Below are 22,073 nucleotides of genomic sequence, written 5' to 3'. Positions count from 1 at the left end.
GGGCATGGCATTTTCCTAACGTAAAATCAGTTCATTCTTAAAGAATAGGTACAAGGTTGTTGAGAGTCTCACTGTAGTGCTCCTCTGTATTGTTTAATTACCACAGAGAAGTTAATTACTTGCTTGTCTCATGACGTTCCTATCAGTGCATTTGATATAGTTTGTACTTGTCTAAAATTTGTCTGAATTTTTAAAAAATTTTTTGATTCTAGTTTTACCCTTTGGTATATGGATTAGAAACAGATAAGTGTAGGTAATGGTCAGGTAGATAGAATATTATTATATCATCTGCAACTTTATTTTTTAAAATTTATTTTATTTATTTTTGGCTCTGTTGGGTCTTCGTTGCTGCACGCAGGCTTTCTCTAGTTGCCGCGAGCGGGGGCTACTCTTCATTGAGGTGCACAGGCTTCTCATTGTAGTGGCTTCTCCTGTTGCAGAGCATGGGCTCTAGGCGCGCAGGCTTCAGTAGTTGTGGCACGCGGGCTCTAGAGCGCAGGCTCAATAGTTGTGGTGCAAGGGCTTAGTTCTCCGCGGCATGTGGGATCTTCCTGGACCAGGGCTTGAACCCGTGTCCCCTGCATTGGCAGGTGGATTCTTAACCACTGTGCCACCAGGGAAGCCCTGCAACATTATTGAAAAACAATTTTTAGTGCTTGTGTATACATTGATTACTTTATAATTCCTACAATAAAAAGCAGAGATACCATATTTAGAAAATACTTATGAGTTTATTTTTTTGTCCAATTTAGAGTTCGTTGTCGAAACGCTGGTCCTGTAGCTCTAGCTGAGAAGAGCATTGCTCAGGTGGCAGAGAAATTCCTACTGAGAGGTTATTGTCCACATTGCAACCGTGTCTTTGTGGATGAAACCAGTACCCGGAATCACAAGCGGAACTCAGGACACAAAGTCCGAGTCATTAACTCAATGGAAGAATCAGTCTTACTTTATTGCCACAGCAGTGAAGGGAACAAACCCCCTTCTGACTTGCACCTGTTGCAAGATAAGTCAAAATTTTCATCACTTAAAAGAAATATGTCCGTTCGAGAATCTAGCTCAGAAGATTGCAGCACTGTTCCAAAAAAGAAGATTAATTTAGGAGATAAAAGCCATGGGGGTATGGTTTGTGTTCAGAAGGAAAAGTCACTTGTTAAAACCTGGTTTTGTGAATGCCAGCAACGCTTCCCAAGTGAAGATGCAGTAGAAAAGCACGTTTTCTCAGCAAACACGATGTGTTATAAGTGTGTGGTCTGTGGGAAGGTGTGTGAAGATTCAGGAGTCATCCGTTTACATATGAGCCGCATTCATGGAGGGGCACATTTAAATAACTTTCTTTTCTGGTGTCGGACATGCAAAAAGGAGTTGGCAAGGAAAGAGGCTATAATGGCCCATGTGACTGAGTTTCATAATGGACACAGGTATTTTTATGAGACAGATGAGGTAGAAGGTGACACTTTGCCGTCATCCTCTACAACGTTGGTGAATGATCTGACTGCTGATAATCCTTTTTCGACTATTACTATTCTTGATCATTCCCCAGCAACCAGTCCTCCAAGCGGTAAATGGCAATGCCGAATTTGTGAAGATATGTTTGACTCCCAAGAATGTGTGAAACAACACTGCATGTCTTTAGCAAGTCACCAGTTTCATAGGTATAGCTGCGCCCATTGCAAAAAGACTTTTCACAAGATGGAAACACTGTATCGACATTGCCAAGATGAGCATGACAACGAAATAAAGATGAAGTATTTCTGTGGCCTTTGTGATCTGATCTTTAATGTGGAAGAAGCGTTTCTGAGTCATTATAAGGAGCACCACAGCATAGACTATGTATTTGTGTCAGAAAAAACGGAAACTTCCATTAAAACCGAGAGTGATTTTCCAGTTATAGAGACCGGTAACCTACTCACGTGCGGCTGCCGGGAGAGCTACCTCTGCAAAGTCAACAGAAGGGAGGACCACGCTCGCTGTCTGCAGACTCTTCTGGGCCAGGGCCGCCTGTGGTTCCGCTGTGGCGTGTGCTCGGCCACGGCGCAGGCCACGGATGACATGCTGGCACACGTGCGCCAGGTGCACGCGGAGCCGGAGGGCGCAGAGGGCACGCCGCGGTGCCTGATCAAGTGCGGCACCTGCACCAGAGCCTTCCAGGATCCCGAGAGCGCGCAGCAGCACTTCCACAGGAAACACTGCTTCCTGCGGGAGCCCAGCGTGGCCTGCTTTGGGCCTGAGCAGACGAGCCCATACACGTTTGCTGCCAGTTCCTCCCATGCAGAGAGAAAGCTGAGACAGGCAGCAAGCTGTCCACAGACTTCAGACCTGGAGAGAGGAGCCGAGACTGACGTGAGCTGTCAGAGTACAGGTACGGCTCCACAACCCTGACGTCCGTACACGTTTCCCATTTCTGCTTAGAAACACGTGCATGTGTAGCCACCCTCTTTGCTCCTAGGGAGCCAGTGTTGAAGCCAGGACTTGATGGGCTGATACGTTGGCCAGTGAGTTACCGTGGCGTGCACTTTACCGGGAGGGATCTGTATTCCCGCTGCTTCAGGCAGCCACTCTGTCAACCTAAGGGCACAAGGAATATCTGTTACGCTGGATAATAGGTACTTTAGGTAACATTTTCTTTTCTTTTCCAAAAGACATGGGAATTTTGAAAGATGATGGAAATAGATGGTCCTTCTGAAGGTCAGATTTGAAAGTTATCCTGCACGTTACTGTCATTTAGATTTAAGTTCAATAAAAAGATAAATCAGGTGAATTCTTTTTATTTCTATTTTGACCTTATTCTATAAGTATGAGAAGTTTTAAAGGTCACTTGAGAATTTGTATATTTTTGTTACCGTCTTCGGAAGCAAAGCTTTTACTTAGAGTTAAAATAGCAATTAGAAGTCGAGTTGTTAAGTGGTAGCAAGAAACCAGGTAGAAAACTGAGGTATGGATCCCCTTGTCTGTGCTTACTCTAGGCTTCCCTTCTTTGATAAGATTAAGGAAGTCTAGAAGAGTGCAGTGTTTTCATTTTGTTTAGAAGTAAATTGTTTTCTTTAGAGTATAATTTTAAGTGTATATTCTTTTAAAGATTAACTCTTCATAAGTTATACAATGTCGAGTGGAAAAAATGAAATATGTGAGTATTTTGGTTCATAAAATATGTTTATGAATTACTGAGTTTGTAGCACATGTAGATCTCAACATTGCCTTTAGCCACGGTATGTTTTATGTGAGAAATGATTAAATAACATACTATTGATCCATTCAACTCGATGTCAAACAGTGAAACCGTGGTCACACTATTTTATGTTCTGTTGTTTTCCTTTTGCTCTTGTGATTGCTTTTGGGGGATTTGTGTTGGTCTGTGTCTGATAGGAGGTCATTGTTGTATCTATTAGTATTTTAAGAAGACAGATAAGAAGATGGGTGGTTTGGAAATGGGAAGATGGCAGTCTTTTTCTGAGGGAGTCTCTAGTAGGTGGAGTAGAAGCTATCCATTTTAAAAATAATATAAACATTTAAGGCTTGCATTGCTACCACTCGAAACTGTAAAGCCCTGTCAAAGTGAAAGGTATGAAAGAAGAGAAGAGGAGGGAGGGGAAGAGGAGGGAGGACAAGAGTTGCAGATGGTGGGAGGTGAGAGGCCCTGAGTTGACTGAGGAAGACGTGTCCTTGGCGCGAGGAGCACCGGGCCCTGTTCTGCACGAACCACAGGAGCCTCTTGTGGGCTGTCTCGTGTCTGCTTTCAGGTGTGTGAGCACAGAGCCAGAGGGCTGCTGATGAATCAGTCTACATTAGGAAAAGAACAAACTCCTGACGGCGAGAAAGTTCTTAGCAAGTAACCCTGAAAGTTTATTTTGATGGATGGTGCAAGTTTTTAGTTATTTAGCCTTAAAACTTGGTCTTCCATATCTTCCAGTATACTAATTTTTTAAAAACTTTTTTTTATAAGTGACTTTTAAAGAAAGCCAGGATCAATGGTACATATTTGTTGAAAGGATAATCATTTCTGAAATATTCAAAATATTTCTTATCTGATATAAATATATTGTGTCACATACAGGTTTGGATTTCATGACATGGTTTAGATAGAAGTAAATAACATGCAAGATTAATATTAAGTTGACAAATTAAAAAGTTTTTAGCTAATTCTTATCAAATTTATGTTGATGTTTCTCTCTTCTCAGATGAAGAGGTTGTTGAGCTCCCAGATTTGGATTACCTGCGAACCATGACTCACATAGTCTTTGTAGACTTTGATAACTGGTCCAACTTTTTTGGTCATCTACCAGGGAATCTTAACCAAGGAACATTTATTTGGGGCTTTCAAGGTATGGTTAATAAGGAACACATTTGAGACAACCTCCCTTTTTTTCCCCCTTAGAATGTGATTTGCTTTAAAAGGACTCCTTTTGAACCTTCCTGAATAGAAGATAGGAACATAATTGGAATTTTGTCACTTTGCATTATAGTTACTCTGCTAGAATATTTTTCTCTTTACATTTCTCTGTGGTAAATATTTGCTCTACCTGGTGACCCACAGTTTGTGGATCTTTAGATACAGATTGAAAGAGCCTTTATTCAATATCTACAATGCGCCAGATACTGTACTTGGTACTAATGCATGCTTACTGATTGTTATAATTTTCACCCTTTAAAATATAAGGAAGAAGGCTGAGAAGTTTATTTTTCACAAAGTACAAAAATAATAAATAGTAGAGTTAGCTTTCAAACTGGGGCCTCATGACTACAGGACTAGTGTGTTTTCAACATAACTGCCTCTTCACTTCATCCTTACTGTTCATAAATGTGCATCTTCACATAAATCTCCCTTCCAGGTACTAACCAGGCCCAGCCCTGCTTAGCTTCCGAGATCAGATGAGATTGGGTGCATTCAGGGTGGTATGGCCGTAGTCTAAATCTCTTTACAAACCATTGACCAAACCTGGGAGGGATACTCCTCTTCGATTAACTGAGGCTTAGTACAGTGAGCCTCTGATGTACAGGCATCCCTAGGAGATACTGCTGGTTCAGTTCTAGACCACTGCAAGTCACATGAATTTTTTGGTTTCCCAGTGCATATAAAAGTTATGTTTATACTATACTGTGGTCTATTAAGTGAGCAACAACATTATGTCTAAAAGAAGTCTTAATTAAAACATACCTTGGGACTTGCCTGGTGGCACAGTGGTTAAGAATCCGCCTGCCAATGCAGGGAACATGGGTTTGAGCCCTGGTCCAGGAAGACCCTATATGCCGTGGAGCAATTAAGCCCATGTGCCACAACTACTGAGCCTACGCTCTAGAGCCCGCGAGCCACAACTATTGAGCCCGAGTGCCACAGCTACTGAAGCCTGCGCCTAGAGCTCATGCTCTGCAACAAGAGAATCCACTGCAATGAGAAGCCCGCACACTGCAACAAAGAGTAGCCCCCGCTCACCACAGCCGGAGAAAGCCCGCAGGCAGCAACGAAAACCCAACGCAGCCAAAAAAAACCCCTATTGCTAAAAAAATGCTAACCACCTGAGCCTTCAGTGAGTCGTAATTTTTCTGCTAGGGGAGGGTCTTGCCTCCATGCTGATGGCTGCTGACTGATCAGCCTGGGGGTTGTTGAAGGCTGGGGTGGCTGCGGCAGTTTCTTAAAATAAGACAACAATGAAGTTTGTAGCATTGGTTGACTCTTCCTTTCATGAACGATTTCTCTGTAGCATGCAATGGTGTTTGATAGCATTTTACCCACAGTAGAACTTCTTTCAGAATTGGAGTCAGTCTTCTGAAACCCTGCTCCTGTGTTATCAGCTAAGCTTATGTAATATTCGAAATCCTTTGTTGTCATTTCAACAATCTTCACAGCATCTTCACCAGGAGTGCGTTCCTTCTCAAGAAACCACTTTCTTTTGGCTCATCCATAAGAAGCAACTCCTCATCCATTCAAGTTTTATCCTGAGATTGCAGCAATTCAGTCACATCTTCAGACTCCAGTTCTAATTCTAGTTCTCTTGCTGTTTCCACCACATTTGCAGTTCCTTTGTCTACTGAATTCTTGACCCCTCAAAGTCATCCATGAGGGTTGGAATCAACTTCTTCCAGACTCCCGTGGATGTTGATATTTTGCTTTCTTCACATCTTCCCAATCATGAATGTCCTTCATGATATCTAGAATGGTGAATCCTTTCTAGAAGGTTTTCAATTTAGTTTGCCCAGATCCATCAGAGGAATCACTACCTATGGCAGCTGTAGCCTTACGAAATTTATTTCTTAAATAATAAGACTTGAAAGTCAAAATTGCTCCTTGATCCATGGGCTACAGAATGAATATTACATTAGGAGACATAAAAACAAAATGAATCTCATTGTACATCTGCATCAGAGCTCTTGGGTGACCAGGTGCATTGTCAATGAGCAGTAATATTTTGAAAGGATTCTTCTGAGCAGTAGGTCTCAAAAGTGGGCTTAAAATATTCAAGAAACCATATTGCTGTCATCCAGGCTTTGTTCTTACATTTATAGAGCATAAGCAGGGTCAATTTAGCTTAATTCTTTTTCTTTCTTTTTTTAAAAATAAATTTATTTATTTATTTTTGGCTGCATTGGGTCTTTGTTGCTGCGTGCGGGCTTTCTCTAGTTGTGGTGAGCAGGGGTACTCTTCATTGCAGTGCATGGGCTTTTCATTACAGTGACTTCTCTTGTTGCAGAGCATGGGCTCTAGGCGCACGGGCTTCAGTAGTTGTGGCATGAGGGCTCAGTAGTTGTGGCTCGCAGGCTCTAGAGCACAGGCTCAGTAGTTGTGGCTCACGGGCTTAGTTGCTCTGCAGCATGTGGGATCTTCCGGACCAGGGATTGAACCCGTGTCCCCTGCGTTGGTAGGCGGATTCTTAACCACTGCACCACCAGGGAAGTCCTAGCTTAATTCTTAAGGGCCCTAGGATTTTCAGAATGGTAAACGAGCATTGTATTCAAGTTAAAGTCACCAGCTGCATTAGCCCCTAACAAGAGAGTCAGCCTGTCCTTTGAAACATTGAAGCCAGGCATTGACTTCTCTCTATCTGTGAAACTGCTAGATGGCATCTTCTTGCAATAGAAGGCTGTTTTGCCTACACTGAAAATCTTTTGTTTAATGTGGCCACCTTCATGAATTATCTTAGGACTTATCTTCTGGATGACTTGCTGCAGCTTCTACATCAGCACTTGCTGGTTCACCTTACACTTTAATGTTATGGGGACGGCTTCTTTCCTTAAACCTCATGAACCAACCTCTGCTGGCTTCAGACTTCGCTTCTGCAGCTTCGTCACCTCTCTCAGTCTTCATAGAATTGAAGGCAGTTAGGGCCAGGCTCTGGATTGGGCTTTGGCTTAAGGGAATATTGTGGTCATTTGATTTTCTATGCAGAGACTCAGACTTTCTCCATATCAGCAATAATGTTGTTTCACTTTCTTATCATTCATTTGTTCATTGCAGTAGCACTTTTAATTTCGTTCAAGAACTTTTCCTTTGCATTCACAGCTTGGGTAACTTTGTGGTGCAAGAGGCCTAGCTTTCAGCCTGTCTTGGCTTTTGACATGCCTTCCTCACTAAGCTTAATCATTGCTAGCTTTTGATTTTAAAAAACGTGAGACTCTTCCTCTCACTTGGACATTTAGAGGCCATTGTAGGGTTATTAATTGGCCTAAGTTCAATATTTTGTCTCGGGGAAAAGGGAGGCAGGAAGGGAGGGGAGAAGATGGGGGAAGGGCCAGTCGGTGTGGCAGTCAGAACACACACAACATTTATCAGTTAAGTTTGCCTTCTTGTATGGGCATGGTTCATGGCACCCCCAAACAATTACAATAGTAACATCAAAGATCACCATAACAAATAAAATAATGATGGAAAAGTTTGAAATATTGCGAATATTAACGAAATGTGACACAAAGTTAACAAATGCTGTTGGAAAAATGACATCGATGAGCTCCCTCAATGCAAGGTTGCCACCAACCTTCAGTTTGTAAAAAACACAGTATCTGCAAAGCACAGTAAAGCAAAGTGCAGTGAAACAAGGTGTGCATGCCATGTTTGACAGCAAGCAGCATATAAAGAAGACGATTAGTATTTAAGATAGAAACATGCTGACCTGGATAAGGTAGCCAGTACAACCTCTTAGTAAGTCCAGCTTTCCTGATTGCACATCATTTTTATTCACTGAGCAGCCTTGACATATTTGTAAAAAACCACTAATGCGTACATTCATATAGAACAACAGCAGTCAAAGAATTTTCATGCACTTTACTTTTGATTCTGCTTAACATCCCTGTGAGTTTTCAGATTAATAGGCAGATTTGGGGAAGTCGGTCTACTTCCCCAAGATTTAAGCAACAACCTGGTGTTACCTGCACGAGAACTGCCTTGTTCTGCCTTCTAATCTGGTACTTTTCCTCTAGAAACATTTTTTTCTAGTATTTGTTTTTCCTTATAGAGTTTTCAGTTGTATCTAGTGTTCTGTTCTTTTTCTCTTGTTTGACTCATCATTTATGCCTTTTCTAAACATAATAGGAGGAAACACCAACTGGAAGCCTCCCGTCAACTGTAAGATCTATAATTACCTAAACAAGATTGGGTGCTTCTTCCTTCATCCTCGCTGTAGTAAAAGAAAAGATGCTGCTGATTTTGCCATATGTATGCATGTGAGTCATTGTTTTATTCAAAATCAAACATGCATTTGGATTTTTTCCCCTCTTGAATCATAATGACACTGTAGATTCCTTTTCAGTGTTGTGCTTTTTGTATAAAACCTTTTGCATCAGGTTCTACTTATGACTATTGAGGGCAGGAGTCCATAGCATGTGTTTACTGCTTCGTCCCCAGTTCCAGCAGACTCTCAGCTACTCATAGTGCACCCTCAGCTATTTCTAGAATAAATTATCAGGAGATGACACTCCTTGATGCGTGAGGCACTTTCACATTTTAACATCTCTGAAATGGGGGGGCACCATAGCAGTCACTGTTGACCCAGATGGAATTTGCATTTGCTTCTGTCTCTGCTAGTCACCTGGAGAAACAACCCACCTGAGACCCAGTTTAAATTAAATTTTCTGCTTAAGGGTTTCTGTGTCACACTGATACTCTGCAAACTTGTTGACTGCTGCTTATGTTTTAAACCACAGATAGTTTCTTTTTCCATCTAGCCAGTTCTAAGATTGAGTTATGCAAATTACTTTGCTTACCTTTTCTCTATGGCAGATTCATTTTTTATTTACCCTCAGGTTGAGCGCGTAGCCCTGTTAGTGTTCCATCTTTATGTGGGGGCCTCCTGTTATATTCTTTTTGGCTTTTTCTTTCTTTCTTTCTTAGTGGCATGTAAAAGAGCTTATCTTATAATTGACAGCATTTTATATTTGATTAAATATGGTATATTTCATTTATGAACGAGATCTTTATATCATACTTTGGTGGGAGGTTGAGCGCGTAGCCCTGTTAGTGTTCTACCTTTATGTGGGGGCCTCCTGTTATATTCTTTTTGGCTTTTTTTTTTCTTTCTTAGTGGCATATAAAAGAGCTTATCTTATAATTGACAGCATTTTATATTTGATTAAATATGGTATATTTCATTTATGAACGAGATCTTTATATCATACTTTGGTGGGAGCAAGGGAACAAGCTAAATACACGTTTCTAGGTATGTGTTCATTCTGAAATAGCTGTAACTTGACTGGAAGCTCAGATGCTGATCTTTATCAACTTGTGCCATTTTTTCCAACTTAGGCTGGCCGTCTGGATGAACAACTGCCCAAGCAGATTCCTTTCACCATCCTCTCAGGAGATCAAGGTTTTCTGGAGCTAGAGAATCAATTTAAGAAGACTCAGAGGCCAGCACATATACTCAACCCTCACCACTTAGAGGGAGATATGATGTGTGCCTTGTTAAATAGCATATCTGATACGACCAAAGGTATGCAGCTGTAGCCACAGTGCCAACTGCCCAAGAGGAAGAGACTTCACTTCACTTATTGATGAGAAACCAATAAACTGCTCTCCACTAGTGCCCTGCTGCCTGCTCACTAAACCGCCACGCGCTCATGCTTCTACCGTATTTTTTCTCTTATCTCACTTTAACTTTGAGTGTATTAGAAGGAAAATGAATTCATAATATTTTAGAGCCCATTTTTAATCTAATGAATAAAATTTATATTCATATATTTAAAATATATACTTATGGTTTGAAATATGCTAGTATAGTTTTGCAAAGCTCAGAATCCAGATCTTCATTTCATTTCTAAAATTCTAAATTTATCTTCAGTTTTTCAGAAAGCAAAGTGCTTATAGGAGAAATCAGAAAGCAATAAATGCTAATATGGCAATACCAAAAAATAAAAAAATAAAAATTTAAGAGGTTGACAGTGACAAAATGATGCCCTGAAAGATCTTTATTGCCTTGAAGGGCTAGGCATCCGCTGTCCTACACTTTTCTCTGCCTTTTTGAGATTGTTCAATGAAAGGGCATGCTGATGTCCAATTTCACTAACCAGTATTTAAGAAAGGATGTAATTCTAGGGATCCAGATGGGTTTTGGTTTTGGTTTTTGTAATTTCTGAAATGTGGGTAGGAGAGAATAAAAGAGTAATTTTTAAATATCCTAATAATTTGCAGCCATGAATATGGTTTGAAGGTATTGATGAATGACCTCAATGAAAAACTGACTACTTTTTGGAATTTTTATTATATGCCTTTAAATTGTCCAAGTGTGCTCTCCTCCTAGCTATTTTCTTCTTTCTACATATATGGAGCCACATTTTGATTGAAGATCTATTCTGAAGAACTTTGCTCTAACCACTCACTGCGTTGGATCAATTCACTTTGCAAAGTTAGGAACCATTAAGCTACTGGCACAATTGTGCTCTTTAAAGAAAAATCAGCTCTGTTTTGCATATTTATGTCATGATTCAGTACTGAATTTTGTCTTCCTATTCTGTAGTTTCTGTTTTCATTCACTTGCTTTTTCTGTCTGGCGGGTTTTTTTCTTTGCTTCCTTTTCTTAAAATTTTTAATTAATTTTTTTTATTGGAGTATAGTTGATTTACAATGTTGTGTTAGTTTCTGCTGTACAACAAAGTAAGTCAGTTATACATATACATATATCCACTCTTATTTATTTATTTATTATTTTTAAAATATTTATTTATTTGGCTGTGTGGGGTCTTAGTTGCGACATGTGGGATCTTCATTGCAGCATACAGCCTTCTCTCTAGTTCTCTAGTTGCGGTGTGTGGGCTTCTCTGTAGTTGTGGCGTGCGGGTTTTCTCTCTCTAGTGTGGCCCATGGGCTCCAGGGTGCGTGGGCTCTGTAGTTTGTGGCACGTGGGCTGTCTCGTTGAGGTGCACAAGCTCAGTAGTTGTGGTGCGTGGGCTTAGTTGCCCCATGACGTGTAGGATCTTAGTTCCCTGACCAGGGATTGAACCTGCGTCCCCCACATTGGAAGGCAGATTCTTTACCATTGGACCACCAGGGAAGTCCCTATTCACTCTTTTTAAAATTCTGTTCCCATATAGGTCATTACAGAGTATTGAATGGAGTGCCCTATGTGTCTGTGGCTTTTTTTAACCTCTTTTTCTCCCATTCTTTTACCATCCCTTTCCCGATCCTTAACAACATGTACTTAATATCTTGAAAAATATTAAAATTTTTACCTTTGCTACCTAGGCCCACCCCCTTTTCTTCCTCCTATGCTGCTGCTCTGGGGAGCATTTCTTTTGTAATTTAGAACATGAGACCTGTAATGGATTTGCCTTTCTTTCAACTTTATTTGGAATGAGAGCTACATATGAGTAGGTCTGCATGGGTATATTAGGGTTGGAGGTAAAGTATAGGTTATTGTTATATACCAATGTTCTTTTCTGAATGTCTCTTATGCTCTAGCCTTTTTTTTTTTTTTTTGACATATACTTTAATTTCCTTTTTCACTCATCAGTGTCATAAACCACTCTCTATGTCAGAATATAGAATTCTCTAGGTATTTTTTTTTTAATCATTCATTTGTAATCAGTGCTCGTTTGAACTTACTGCTCTTTGGGGACACATGTATACTTTATTCTGAATTTTTGTGAAATACAGAGACCATGCAGTGCATAAAGAAGGGCATGGTCTTTGATTTGAATACTGACTTCTGCTTCTTAGCTGTGCGATTTCAGGCAAGTTACTCAACTTTTTCTGAGTCTCACTTTTCATATCTATAAGGTTGTAAGAATTAATGATACGTATAGTGTCTAGCATAGCATAGGAAAGAGCATAGGTGCTCAGTAAATAGCAGCTATTATTAATTATTACTACTGTAAAAAGGAAATATGGTTACTAGCCACTATATATTTTTTTACTTTTTCTTTCCATTTTTTTCATTGTAGTAAAATATACATAAGATTTACCATCTTAACCATTTTGAAGTCTCCAGTTGAGTGGTATTAACTGCATTTACATTGTTGTGCAGCCATCACCGCCATCCATCCCCAGAACTCTTTTCATCTTGCAAAACTGAAACTCCATACCCATTAAACAACCCCACACTCCCCTTTCCCCAGCTCCTGGCAGCCACCATTCTGTTTCCTGTCTATGAATTTGACTACTCTAAGTATGTCGTGTAAATTAAATCATGCAGCCTTTGTATTTTTGTGACTGGCTTATTTCACTGAGCAAAATGTCCTCAGGTTTCACCCATGTTGTAGCCTATGTCAAAATGTCCTTCCTTTTTAAGGGTGAATAATACTCCATTGTATGTATATACCCCCTTTTGCTTATCCATTTATCCATTGATGGACACTTGGGTTGCGTCCATGCTTCAGCTATTAAGAATCATGCTGTTGTGAACATGGGGATACAGACATCTCTTCGAGATCCTCCTTTCAGTTCTTATGAGTATATACCCCGAAGTGGAATTGCTGGATCATATGGTAATTCTATTTCTAATTAATTAATTCATTCATTCATTTATGGCTATGTCGGTCTTCGTTGCTGCTCAAGGGCTTTTTCTAATTGCGGTGAGTGGGGGCTACTCTTTGTTGCGGTGCATGGGCTTCTCATTGTGGTGGCTTTTCTTGCTGCGGCGCACGGGCTCTAGGCGCGCAGGCTTCAGTAGTTGTGGCACGCAGGCTCAGTAGTTGTGGCTTGTGGGCTCTAGAGCGCAGGCTCAGTAGTTGTGGCGCACGGGCTTAGTTGCTCCGCGGCATGTGGTATCTTCCCAGACCAGGGCTCGAACCCATGTTCCCTGCATTGGCAGGTGTATTCTTAACCACTGCACCACCAGGGAAGTCCTTTTTCTAATTTTTTGAGAAATCTCCATACTAATTTTCCACATGGATTGTACCATTTTACATTCTCACCAGTAGTGCATAAGGGTTCCATTTTCTCTGCATCCTTGCCAACAATTGTTATTTTCTGACTTTTGTTTGTTTTTATAGTAGCCATCCTAATGGGTGCGAAGTGGTATCTCATTTTGTTTTTGATTTCCATTTCCCTAATGGTTAGTGCTGTAGAGCATCTTTTCATGTGCTATAGCCACTACATTTTAAAAGTAATGAAAATTATTAAAATTAAGTGGCCAAAGAAGTGTAGTCACATATTTTATTTAGGTCTGGGTTTAAAGATGCTTTTATAACTCTAAAATTTAAAAAAATATTATGCTGAATCACAGTATGTTCAGATTCAGTTTAAGACAAATTTTTTTCTTCATGGAAGATTGAAAGGCATCAAACTGCCTGCTAATAAACTTTATAATAAGAAAAATCAAAGAACAGTGACTTTCTTGGGTAACTTTATTCCTTCACCTTTCCTAATAAATGGCTTTCTGAATAGTAGAATAACAGTCTTTGTTAAGAAATGATATTTAATATGTATTGTGACTGAGAAACATCTCTCAGTGTCCACAAATACTGAAGTTCCTGTTGGGCCTGTAGTGTAGTTTTGGTTACCACAAGAATGCCAGGGTAACTCCTTTCATCTAGCTTAACCCCGTGTGCTATCTTCAGATCTGACAACCAGTTATTTTAAGGCAGTGTGGTTTGCGGGTAGGCGTCGATGGACCTTTTTGGGAATCTGAAAAAAGCTTTCCAAACCTCTTTCCCCCAAATGGACATGTACAGTAAGTCCCCTACATATGAACCTTCAAGTTGCAAACTTTACAAACGTGCATTCGCATGTCCAATCACGTAAGTTACTTCACGTGTCTGGCATACCTTGTCACATGCGTGCGTCCTCTACAAGTGGTTGTGTTTTTGTGTACTTTACTGTACATTACTATATAGAGTACAGTAGTACAGTATCTTTATTTCAAGCCCAGGATGTCCAGAAGCAAGTGTAAAAGCAGCGGTGATGTAGCTGGTACTACTGTACTTTTCAAGGTACTGTATTGTAAGATTAAAAATGCTTTCTTTATTTTTTGTGTTTATGTATTATTTGTGTGAAAAGTATTATAAACCTATTACAGTACAGTATTATATAGCTGATTGTGTTAGTTGGGTACCTAGGCTAATTTTGTTGGACTTATGAACGCGCTCTCGGAACGGAACTTGTTTGTATGTAGGGGACTTACTGTACATACAATATCATGTACAGCTTCGGGCATCTGTCGTTTCAAGGCTCCTAGTTACCAACCAGCCACCCCACAAACTCTCTTACAAGTAACACATAGTGAGAAGTTCTCTCATGTTTTATAAGCATTGTGATGATTTTTCACGTTTTTAAAATCTCTGCCATAGCATAGACAAATGATACAAGCTTGAACCTCTTATTTCTTTATAACTTTTCAGAAATTTTCCATTATTAGGACCATAAAGTGGTTTTATTACTCCTGTGTAAACAGGAAGAATCTATTGAATAGTGTTGTCAGAATCAGTGATCATATGGTATCTTATACTTTCTTTTTTGCCAGTTTTTCAGTTAATTGAAAGTTTTTTCAGGAGATACTTATTTCAGTAGAAATAGAGGTATTGGGAAGTTGCTGGCTCCATGTATGAATGTCAGTCATTTGGTCATAAGGTCTTATTATATCTTTGCTTGGTAGGGAGAGGACAGGTAAGTAGTGCTACTGCTGCTACTTTGTTAGATCTCTGACTTGGGTTAAATCAGTTACCCTCTCTAGCAAGGTGAGCCTTTATACTAAGTTTGAGATTTGAATGTGTCATGGTTTTTGCCCTTTAAACTCACTCTCCTTCTATGCATCAGGGTTCCAGCACCAACGTTTTGATTACAGCTATGATATATGTGTAAATCCCTGTAGAGATGTGTAAAAATACTAATCGGTCCTGAATTGACACCTTTGGGCCCCTTATCCTTCATCAGTTCTATTTTATATTGTACTCATTTTCACTTTTTAAAAATTTACCAAGATACATGGATCCTTTCTAGTGATCCTAGTCAGAGGAGCCAGGTAGACTTTTTCTTCTTTTATGCTTTTCACACTTTATTCACAAATATGTGTTCATTCTAACTCAAGCCTCATGTTTCAAAGATGCAGATATCACTTGTCATTTCAATTGTTGTTTTAAAGCAGTAAAAGGAACTAACCTTTATTAAGGACCTACTGTGTGCCAGCCACCATGCTAGCTGCCTTTTGTATTTGTAGTGTTTGAAGATGTTTAAACATGTTCAAAGAACTTCTGCGTGTTGTTTAATCCTCTTTTCAACGCTGTGAGTTAGGATATATTAGATCGCCCCCTTTCATAGATGAGGGAACAGAGGCCCAGGAAGGTTAAAATAGCTGCCTGAGGCCACACAGCCATCACCTGTGAAGGCTGAGGCTTTCACTGACACAAAGCCCTGATTTTATTATGTAGAGAATCCATTGTGCATTGTTCGCTCTTACCATGTCCTTGAGGAATGAAGATGAGACGCTCTGTTGCAGTCTAACGGCAGTGCAGAGTGTGTGTAGATGAAAATAACATTTAGGAAGATGCTTTTTTTTTTTTTTTTTCCCTAGAAGGTAAAAAGATTTGATTGTGGGTTCTGGGGGTTCTGGTACTTTAAAAAGTAAGCTGATTATGTGTCAAGCATAGCCAACTTATCATTGTAAGTTCTCTGGGATGTTTTGTCTTGTAAGTAAACCAAGAAGACCCATTTTCTTTTCTTCAGACTGTAGAAATGCGGTCTCAGTGTGAGGGCAGGCTGAGTTAAAGGGACCACGCTAGCACCATTTTTATTTACTCCGTGACGCTGCTCCTGGCTTGTAGTATGCTCTTTGTAAAACAAAATAACTATGGTACTTGTTTTTACTGTCTTGACCATACATTTTAAGGTTTTGTTTGTTTGTTTGCTTTTACTTTCCAGAGTGTTGTGTTATTGGACCTACTTCAACCACATTCTTGATGACTGAATTTCTGAGTTGCCATTTTCTACTGTTTCATTAGTCACCGCCATTGCTTATATAAAAAAATTCTCTGGGCTCTTAAAGATCTGTTTATGTAATAGAACTTGCCTGTATCTTGTAGGTTAGTTCAAGAACATTGTTTGCTTTATGTAAACAGTTTTTAAAAACACAGTTTTGTGTATTCAGTTGTTTATAGTTCTTCAGTAATTAAATATCTTCCTTCCAGTTTTATGTAAAGTTTGAACTTTCCTAGAATATTTTTTCTTAGGTAATGCAAGGAGGGACTTGAACATAGGCTGTTATGAATTAGTGAATTTAAATTGAAAACAGACTTTACTGTGCTTTGACATGATTTTTGTTGAATCTGAACACTGTCCTTGGGCTGTCTGGTTTATGGCCCTGGGACTTTGTTATGTCTGTTTGGTTTGTGTCTTCATTTTGGAATGAATGGGATGAAGGCATTAAGTATGGTTGGTACCAATTATACAGGTTTTTAAAGCCATCTTAAAAGTTGAACATACTAATTCACCCATGCTGTGAAAGTGTAGGTGATTGAAGCAGTGGCATGCCCTATATGAAATAGTTGTTGAACCTAATTCTAAGCATCTATCTGCCTGCTTGCTCAGCCTGTTGATGAGACTATATAGGTTGTTGCTTTGGGCACCATCCTAAAAATCTATATGATACAGTTAATTCTGTGCAAGGTACTGAAAAATAGGGAAAAAATTCATGATTTTCTCTGTTCTACAGATGGGGGGCTGATTGAGGCAAACGAAACCTTTAAAAATTTTTACAACCTAGTGTCAAGCTAAACCTTATGATTCAAACCTGCAGTTTTGCCGTAGGTCTTGGTTGCCATGATGAATTGTTTAGGCCAGTTACCACATGCTACTTTTGACTGGCCTTGACTTTGAATTGTAATAAAAGAAACCTTGGGTATTTTCTCTTTGTTCCTAATGTTTTAAGACTAAATTTTTTGTTCTTCAAATTGTAAATGTAATGTTTTATTTCACTAAAACACAGCTTGAAATATTTGAAGTAGTAGGTGTATATAACATATTGTAGAAAAAGCAATAGTTTTTTTTGCTGGAATAGCAAAAGCTGACTCGTAATAAATTTTTGCGGCAAAGGAATATAAGAGAAATATAGTGGTTTTTATTTATAAACAGTGATATATTGATAAATTTTTAAATGTATATTGTTAGTTTTTATATATTTTCACAGAAGCAAATACGTCCATGTGATTTGTATTGAATACACAATCAGGGTTATTTAAACCCTGATTCAGTCACTCTGATAGAAATTGATTTAAATGTAGTTAAGGTGGAAAGCCAAATACTGGGTCCCTGATGGTACCACGTTCATATTTTAAGTGACTTTTGTAATACCCGGTCAGTCATGTCATTATTTTAAAGCCTTAGGTCTCTCAGTAAGCATATAAGGCATCAAGTGAGTTTGTGCCATGCAGAGACACTGTTAATATAAATCTATGGTCTCTATAGAGATGAATGCATATGATTTTCAAAATACAGGAGAATTTTATCTGTCATCATTAAAAATCTTTTAAAGATGATTTCATGCAATTGAAACTTCGGAGTTTATTTGCTAGATCCAAATAAACATACTAGCTTTTTAAAATACACAGTTTTTAAAAATATACTAGGATTTTATATTTCCTCAACATGCAAAAAGAACTTTTTCAAATAATTTTTTGAATATGGAGCCAAAATCAAATTGCCTATTTCATTCATTTTTATCTTTTTCTCAATTTAAGTAATATTATTTGGTAAGCATTAAAAAACACGCAAATCTCTAAGGAAAGTTGTGTAATACTAATGGATTGTAATTAGTAAGCTTGGGTATGGGAGAAGTAATTGAAAGTCACATTGTCTTAGAATACATAAATTATGGCACAAAACTTTTTCAGAAGTACATTTGAATTTATTCTTCTTTACAGAATGTGACAGTGATGATAACCTGGGTATGAAGAGTACTTCAATGGGAGAAGAATTCAGATCCACAGAAGGTAACCTAATCCCTTCCTGACTGTATCTGTATGTTTTTTTAAAATTTCTCCCTCTTTCACTTCATCCCTCCTACCACTGAGTATTAAAAAAAAAAAAATTGTTCTCTCATTTAAAGGATAGTTTGCATTTCCTCGTGTAAGATGATTTAGGGGCTAAAAGAGAAATCAGCCAGTCGACTGCCTGGTTTTGTAAATAAGGTTTTATTGGAGCTCAGCCACACTCTGTTGTGTAAGTATTGTCTGCGCTGTTGCTTTGATGTCGCAAGAGCAAGGGTGAGTAGTTGTGATACAAATAATAGATCCTCCCCCACCCTGCAACCAAGTCTAAAATAAATATTTTCTGACCCTTTGCAGAAAAAGTTGCTGTTCCAGGGATAGGAGAAGATTTTGGTGTCCTAATTTTTATTTATTTTGAGTAGTATTAAATTAAGAATATTAAAGTTTTGCAGTAGAACTATAAAAGCAAGCACTTACATCTGAATATTAGTGGACTTTTTAAATTAATTAATTATGTTTCCCTCCTCTTAAAGGAAAAGGTATTTCCTTCCATAGGTTAAAGAGAACTTTTTATATTACTTCACATCAAATAATTTACTTGCTGTACCACTATTTGGTTGTGACATAAGTCCAGTTTTTACTATAGTTTTTCCATAACAGACTGTGCTTTTTAATAACCCTGGGGGGAAGTGAAACAACAGATTTTGGAAAATACTTGAACCTTCACTAAAGTAGTTGAAACTTTTCTTTTGGCATCTTTGACATTCAAGGACGACAGTAGGAGTCATAGTATAGTTCCAGTGTAGTATTTGTTGGTGGAGATTTGAGAGTAGAAATGTGTAATTAGAGAGGGAAACGTAGCAAAACAAGCACACACAGAATGGCCACCTGGTTTGTTTCTGCACGTCTCCTTGCGCTCTCCTAGAGTACAATTAGTCTGACTAGGAGCACACTGGATCTTTGTGCTATCTGGGGTTGGAAATTTGAGTGTGGCAGTGGAACTGATTCATCCATTCAGTGAAGTAGAAGACTGATCTTTCCCTCTTATAGTCAAAATTCACTGGTTAAACAAGTTGGCAGTAAATCTGCAGCCTAATTGGAAGCAAGTTTTCTGACCAACTTGTTTTCCCAACATGGTCTTGCAAGGTCTGGCTCAGTGCTTAGCAGCCACATAATGATGAGTTAAACAGGTGAAAGAACATTTTGTGAGTTTTAAACAAAAACTGCCAGCTAAGTTGTTTATCAAGGCCATGAAAAGATAAACACCGTTGAGCATCTAAGTAGCTCAGACTTTGCAACCTTCATGTACTACCCATGACTAATCCCATGGAAAATGCCAAACAAAATTATAACTTTTAAATAAACACACTTGAGAAACCTCCACAGTTCTGTGGGCTCCTAGCTAACCCAGGAAATCTGAGATGTGTATAAATGAATATGTACCAGAATTTCTAGTGTTTTGTTATCTATGTAATACATTTTATGGTTGGGAGATTTTGAGAGTTTTTACATCTTTATCATGTCTTAGTTTGGAAGAAGGATTACCATTAATGGATTCAAGAAAAGATACTTCAAACTTTTAACTAGTTGTTCTATGAAGAAAGGATATAATGCTCTAATTTCAAGAAAAATCAAAGTGGTGTTACGTGTGTGTTTTCTTTCATTTCCTGATGCTTTATGTAAAATGAGTGTGAGAAGCACATAGTGTTACACTTGTAAGTTAGGGAGTGTGGCCTCCTCTGTACTTGCCTCTAATACCTTCCTTTGCCCCTTCTTTTCCCCCAACAAGAACTAGCTCAAATATCATCTCTTAGGTTGAACCATATAGAATTACCAATTTTGTAGACAATTTTGTTTGATCAGTGCCTCTTAGATCTTCCATTTTTAGAGACAGCTACCCACTACCACTCCTAGAATCCCTCCAATTTAAACATTTTTTTTGTTTGCATCTCTCATCCCCACCAGACCATGAGCTCCTCAAGGAGTAGGATCATGTTTCATTTATCTTTATTTCAACAACACCTAGCACAGTGTTTAGCACTAAATGATTGTTGAATGAATAAACTTATAACACATTAGAGCTACGAGGACCCATCTCCCTATAACTGAATAAAGGAAATTAAGACAGAGGCCATTTGGCTGGGAGAATATTGGGTGATTTTGTTGACCCTGCACCATGGGAGCAAAGTGATGTTCTAGTCTAGACCTAATAGCAAAACTCAAAAAAGTATAAGTAACTTCTCAAATCTCTTCTCATTCCTTCCCTTCCCAACACAACACTTTAAAAGCCTGACAAATGAGTGGCAAAAAGCAGGATCAATTTGCTTATGATCTTTTTGCCTTGAGGAAAGGCAGTTTCTCTTGTCGCCGCATCTCCGCCCACCATGATTTATCTCCAGTCTTCTGTCTCATTCTTTGTTGTTCTCTGTAGACCTGTATCAGATTGTAACTACCCAAGTCAATCATAAAGGTCCTATTTTATCTCAGCTCTGCTGCTTACAAGTTATATAATATTGTGCAAGTCCCTTAATTTCACTGTGTGTCAGTTTCCTCAGGAATACTAGTATACCTACCTTACTAGAGTAGCCTGGCACATGGTAAGCAGTGTATGTATTGGTTGCTGCTGCTGTTATTGTGACTTATTTATTTATTTATTTTTGGCCACACAGCTTGCAGGATCTTAGTTCCCCGACCAGGGATTGAACCTGTGCCTTTGGCAGTGAAAGTGCAGAGTCCTAACCACTAACAAGAGAATTCCCTATGATTTTGATCATTATCATTAGTCACTGTTACCTGCATGTAAGGTGTGCTCTGGAGCATGCACACTTAACAGAGGTATTCTGACTCAAATCCTTGGAAAAGAAAGAAGACAGCATTATGTGGATGATTGCCAATGCAAAACAGTCTTTCTGTAAATGTCAGCAATTTGCCTTAGAGTTCCTTCAATTAACAGCAGTCATCAATATAATTATTAATATTATAATGTAGCATAAACAGTAAAACTCTATACTGTGGCCACAAAGAAAGGATAAGAGACTAGTGTGTTCAGTTTTAACTTCAATTAATGCTTATGAAAAATCTAATACTTTGAAAACTGCTCTTAATCTTAACAACTTATGAGAGTCAGAATATTCTCCTTATTTTACATAAAAACTTAGTCTTCCAAACATTAAGTAATTTGTCTTCAGATTCACAGCCTCAAAATGATTGGAGCATGGTTCGATATAGGTCTTCTAACTCCCATTACTGGGTTCTTTCTTATTTTGTCATATTACCTCTCTTTCAAAGAGAGTGAAATTAAGGCAGAGAGAAAAGAGAATAAGAGAAACATAGACTTAGACATATAAAAGAAAAACAAGGACATATTTGCCATAAATGTTCTTTATTTCTTCATATAGATTTGAGTCACTGTCTAATGTCCTTTCAGTTCAACTTGAAGAATTCCCTTAGCATTTCTTGCAGGGCAGATCTGCTAGTAACAAACTCCTTTAGCTTTGTCTTGATTTCTTCTCCATTCTTTCTGGATATAGAATTCTTGCTTGACAGTTTTGGTTTTGTTTTCCCTTTCAGCACTTTAAATATATCTCACTGCCTTCTGGTCTCCATGATTTCTGATGAGAAATAAGCTATTAGTGTTATTAAAAATTTTACATGTGATGAGTTGCTTCTCTCTTGCTGTTTCTGTTGATTTTGGCTTTTGACAGTTTGACTATAATTTGTCTCAGTGTGGATCTCTT

At 38.6% G+C, this 22,073-nt stretch overlaps 1 protein-coding gene across 3 annotated transcripts in view; it reads left to right on the top strand.

The window, feature by feature from the left end:
• Positions 1–22,073, top strand: part of LOC309966882 (E3 SUMO-protein ligase ZNF451) — a 121,893-nt gene that overhangs the window by 88,382 nt on the left and 11,438 nt on the right. For 2 of the 3 annotated variants that reach the window (XM_082847278.1, XM_082847277.1), the window contains exons 10-14: positions 753–2,359; positions 4,176–4,319; positions 8,519–8,649; positions 9,728–9,914; positions 18,271–18,339. In XM_082847278.1, coding sequence (XP_082703404.1) covers positions 753–2,359; positions 4,176–4,319; positions 8,519–8,649; positions 9,728–9,914; positions 18,271–18,339 — 2,138 coding nt within the window. Of the gene's footprint in view, positions 1–752; positions 2,360–4,175; positions 4,320–8,518; positions 8,650–9,727; positions 10,044–18,270; positions 18,340–22,073 lie in introns of those variants that run through there. The other variant, XM_082847279.1, reaches the window with a different exon arrangement.

The sequence above is a fragment of the Leucopleurus acutus genome (genome assembly GCF_964270905.1).
Source record: "Leucopleurus acutus genome assembly, chromosome: 10".
NCBI lineage: Eukaryota > Metazoa > Chordata > Mammalia > Artiodactyla > Delphinidae > Leucopleurus > Leucopleurus acutus.
This window is presented reverse-complemented; position numbering and strand designations above follow the sequence as displayed.